Here is a 3,592-nt window from a genome sequence, read left to right as displayed (position 1 = left end):
TTTTATGGAATCTGTAATGATTTCAGAAGTAATCCAGGCTTAGTTTGACCATTCCAAGTGCTGCAGATTTCCGTGAATGTGAGTTAAAAGCAGCAAAGTTAAAACCAACGTCGTTAGGACAGTGTCTCCTTCAGCTGGGTCAGAACCGCTATACAGACCATCCCAAACCTGTTTCTGCTCATGGGTCTTCTGCAGAGGAGGAGCCAGAGGGAGGACAGGGGGGCCAGTGCCCCCCCTGTCATCTGATTGGCCCCCCTAGTGACCTCCCCTGATAATTGACATGTAACTGCACCAGGTCATTCCTGTACATTATTTGGAATCATTCCAAGCCAACCTAATATCTAAAGAAGAAAAACAATAAAAAATATATGAAAAGAAAATGTATAAAACTTTACATAAGTCTATGTGATTACATAAATAAATAAATTTATATCAGGCGCGATACCAGCCTCCTTTATACTTGTACTCATAAAAACGAGCTGACATTGTTCTCCTGGATGTTTCAAATGTGCTGCGCTGTGGTGCAACTCAAAGGCTAAAGCACTTCATACCTGGTGGTTGTAAAACACCAATAAGTTATTTACTGATCCTCCACAAAAAAAACGAAGAGGGCCGACAATGTTCGTAGTTTGGAGCAGAGGTTGCGCTGGAGTTTTTTCGTTGTCCGCCAAAGAAAAAAATAATTTTATTTCCAATTTGTAGTCATCAAACAAAACATTTAGTATTTCTCTGCGAGACCGTTTTTGAAATCAGGTAACATTTCACGAAATGAAGTGATTAGAAGACGGCAGAACTCTGATCGTTTCCTGATCCCGCACTCACTTCTCTCGGCGGGAGAAAAACCCCGCAGAAGCGGATCAGCTGCGCTAGACGCTCCAAAGCCTCTGGTCCGTTAAAGCGTCCAGATCAGAGATGATTCTCTGACAGATATTATTCTTAGTATGATTAATAATGAGCTCCGTGATGTTCTCTGTGCGTAAAGTTGAAACTGTCTGCGCACCAAGTGTCAGCTGCGCTTTATTACAGTCTGGACACGAAACCAGCGGACTGCTCTCTGGTCTTATCAAGACGAGGGTGAGGAGGGAATCTGACATATTAACTCAGTTAAGTTTTTACTGGTTTTGTTTTTAAAACACCATTAACGTAAGCAGTGTAACTATATATTGTATATTTCCCATCACACATAAAACAGAAAAATGCACAAACCACTGGCTGTGGCTCCAATAACTTATAACAAATGAAATTAAGCGACTCCACTTAAATTACCAGTAATTCAGCCGCTGCGGTCTGAACTCACAGCTTCACAAATTCTTCCTGGTCGCATCTGCAGAGAAATCTGCACTGGTTCATCGACAGTTGGATCTGTATCGAACCAAACTGAACAATTGAACTTTGCGAGATTTTTTATTTTTTTTTTTAACCTTGTGCGTGGTTCGGGCGTGCGTTTTTGCCAGGATTTTTTATTTTTATTTTTTGCATGGTTTCGCTTCTCCAAAACGGACAGATGTTACGTCTGCCGCGCTCCTTCTGAGCATCGCTCTCCTTCTGGGTGCGGGAGGGAAACATCTTCAACTCCTTTTGTTAAAACTGCAGGGCGTGTTAAGTTTAATTCTTCGCAGCGGCGGAGCCACGTCCGCATTGGTTGTGCAACGGACTGCGCATGGATCTAATTAACTTCTGCACCTTTATTTATTTCCTCAAAATAAATTGCTGGCTCCTCTGTTTAGACTATAAATGGATTAAAACAACGTTGCATTGTCTTTAGTTTTCTCTGTTCTGTACTGGAGACTGGAGTTAAAGGCGCCATTTCAACTAAAGATTTGCAATGAGCTTCCTAACCAAGGTGTCCTGTCCATCACTCTTCAACACGCTGTCAGCTCCCGGTCTGAAAGACGCATTTAGTTCAGTGTCCATGAGATGATATTCAGAAAGGATTTTTTTATTGATTGATTTTAGTTGCCTCTGCGATGAACTCTTTGCGTAAAGTCTGTCATGTCTCCATGTGAACCAGTCAAAGGTGTTAATTATAACCTGTCAAATGACAGAGGGGCTTAAAAAAATAAGCCCAAATATTCAGTTTGGTTATTTTTTAAAATTATATATATATATAATCGACTAGATAGATATATAGATGTGCGCACACACATTTTAAATTTTACTCCCCCAGAGGTAGTCCTGGCCCTCCTTGCCCCCCCCCCACCCCCAACTTTAAAAGTCTAGCTCCGCCACTGGCTGCAGCAGCCAAACGTTGGAAGGTTCTGTCCATCTGTCTTGTTAGTGCAACTCAAAAAAATAAANGCGTGGCGTTACGTGTGTCTCCCGGTGGGCGAAAAGGGTTTTAAGGAAAAAAAAAAACTTTAAAAAAAAAAAAAAAAAAAAAAAAAAAAAAAAAAAAGCTAGTGTTTTGAGTTTTCGCAAACTAAATTATGAAAATCACAAACCGTGTTTTAGAAAATTTGAAGTGACGTGGAGTAGAATAACCAATTCTGTCTGATGTAGTGAACAAGCAAACAAAAACAATTACCCTTCACCAAACTGAACAATACAGAGTTTTATGGAATCTGTAATGATTTCAGAAGTAATCCAGGCTTAGTTTGACCATTCCAAGTGCTGCAGATTTCCGTGAATGTGAGTTAAAAGCAGCAGAATTAAAACCAGCGTCGTTAGGACAGTGTCTCCTTCAGCTGGATCAGAACCGCTGGACAGACCGTCCCAAACCTGTTTCCGCTCATGGGCCTTCTGCTTGAGCTGCTCCCGATCTTGTTCCATCTGCCTCAGCTCCATCTGCGCTGCTATAAAGTCCCGTCCTGTCATCGCGGCTTTGACAGTCGGATTAATCGTCCTGCAAACACAAACATAGAACAAACGTGTTGTCCACGACGGACCGGACCGGACCGGGTTCGGCTGAACTTCGCATGGGGTTCGGGGGAGGCGGGGGGGAGAACTTACGGACAAACCTTCCGGTCGCTGGTCATTTTGGAAAACATTTTTGCTATGTTTCCGTCGGCCTCCAGATTATTTTTTTTTATTTATTTTTTTTTTCTGAATGTAATTCGCTTCTATAGTAAACTCTCGTCGTTTCTATGGTAACGGGTCGCTTTCTTTTACGGGCGCAAACTGACATTTGTTTTGAAGGGAAACAGTGTTATGTATGGAAGCCTGAGAGTGCCATTTGTAGGTGTCTCAGCTTTCGGGATTAAATGTAATGTGACAAAGAATTAAGGCTACTGGAGAGTGAAAGAAAAGAAAACTGTGGCCACGGAGGAGTATAATCCTACATTTCTGAATTAATTTTGCATAATTGCTAAATAAATAAATAAATAAATAAATAAATAAATATATTCTAATGTTTTGAGTTTTCGCAAACTAAATTATGAAAATCACAAATCGTGTTTTAGAAAATTTGAAGTGACGTGGAGTAGAATAACCAATTCTGTCTGATGTAGTGAACAAGCAAACAAAAACAATTACCCTTCAACAAACTGAACAATACAGAGTTTTATGGAATCTGTAATGATTTCAGAAGTAATCCAGGCTTAGTTTGACCATTCCAAGTGCTGCAGATTTCCGTGAATGTGAGTTAAAAGCAGCA

At 40.8% G+C, this 3,592-nt stretch overlaps 1 protein-coding gene across 1 annotated transcript in view; it reads right to left on the bottom strand.

Annotated features, from left to right (window-relative positions):
* The window catches only part of LOC106943022 (trichohyalin-like), a gene marked incomplete at its 3' end in the record, with an annotated part of 17,852 nt that extends 14,813 nt beyond the window's left edge, over positions 1-3,039 (bottom strand). Inside the window, exons 1-2 of the mRNA XM_015026367.1 lie at positions 2,950-3,039; positions 2,785-2,842 (exon numbers count right to left, since the gene is read on the bottom strand). Coding sequence (XP_014881853.1) covers positions 2,785-2,842; positions 2,950-2,987 — 96 coding nt within the window. The remainder of the gene's footprint in view (positions 1-2,784; positions 2,843-2,949) is intronic.
* Positions 3,040-3,592: the final 553 nt, after the last annotated feature.

Source organism: Poecilia latipinna, unplaced genomic scaffold (assembly GCF_001443285.1).
Source record: "Poecilia latipinna isolate Pla-1442-1.1 unplaced genomic scaffold, P_latipinna-1.0 Scaffold4789, whole genome shotgun sequence".
NCBI classification, from domain to species: Eukaryota; Metazoa; Chordata; class Actinopteri; order Cyprinodontiformes; family Poeciliidae; genus Poecilia; species Poecilia latipinna.
Note: the sequence above shows the minus strand (reverse complement) of the source record. Positions and strands in the feature narration are given on the sequence as shown.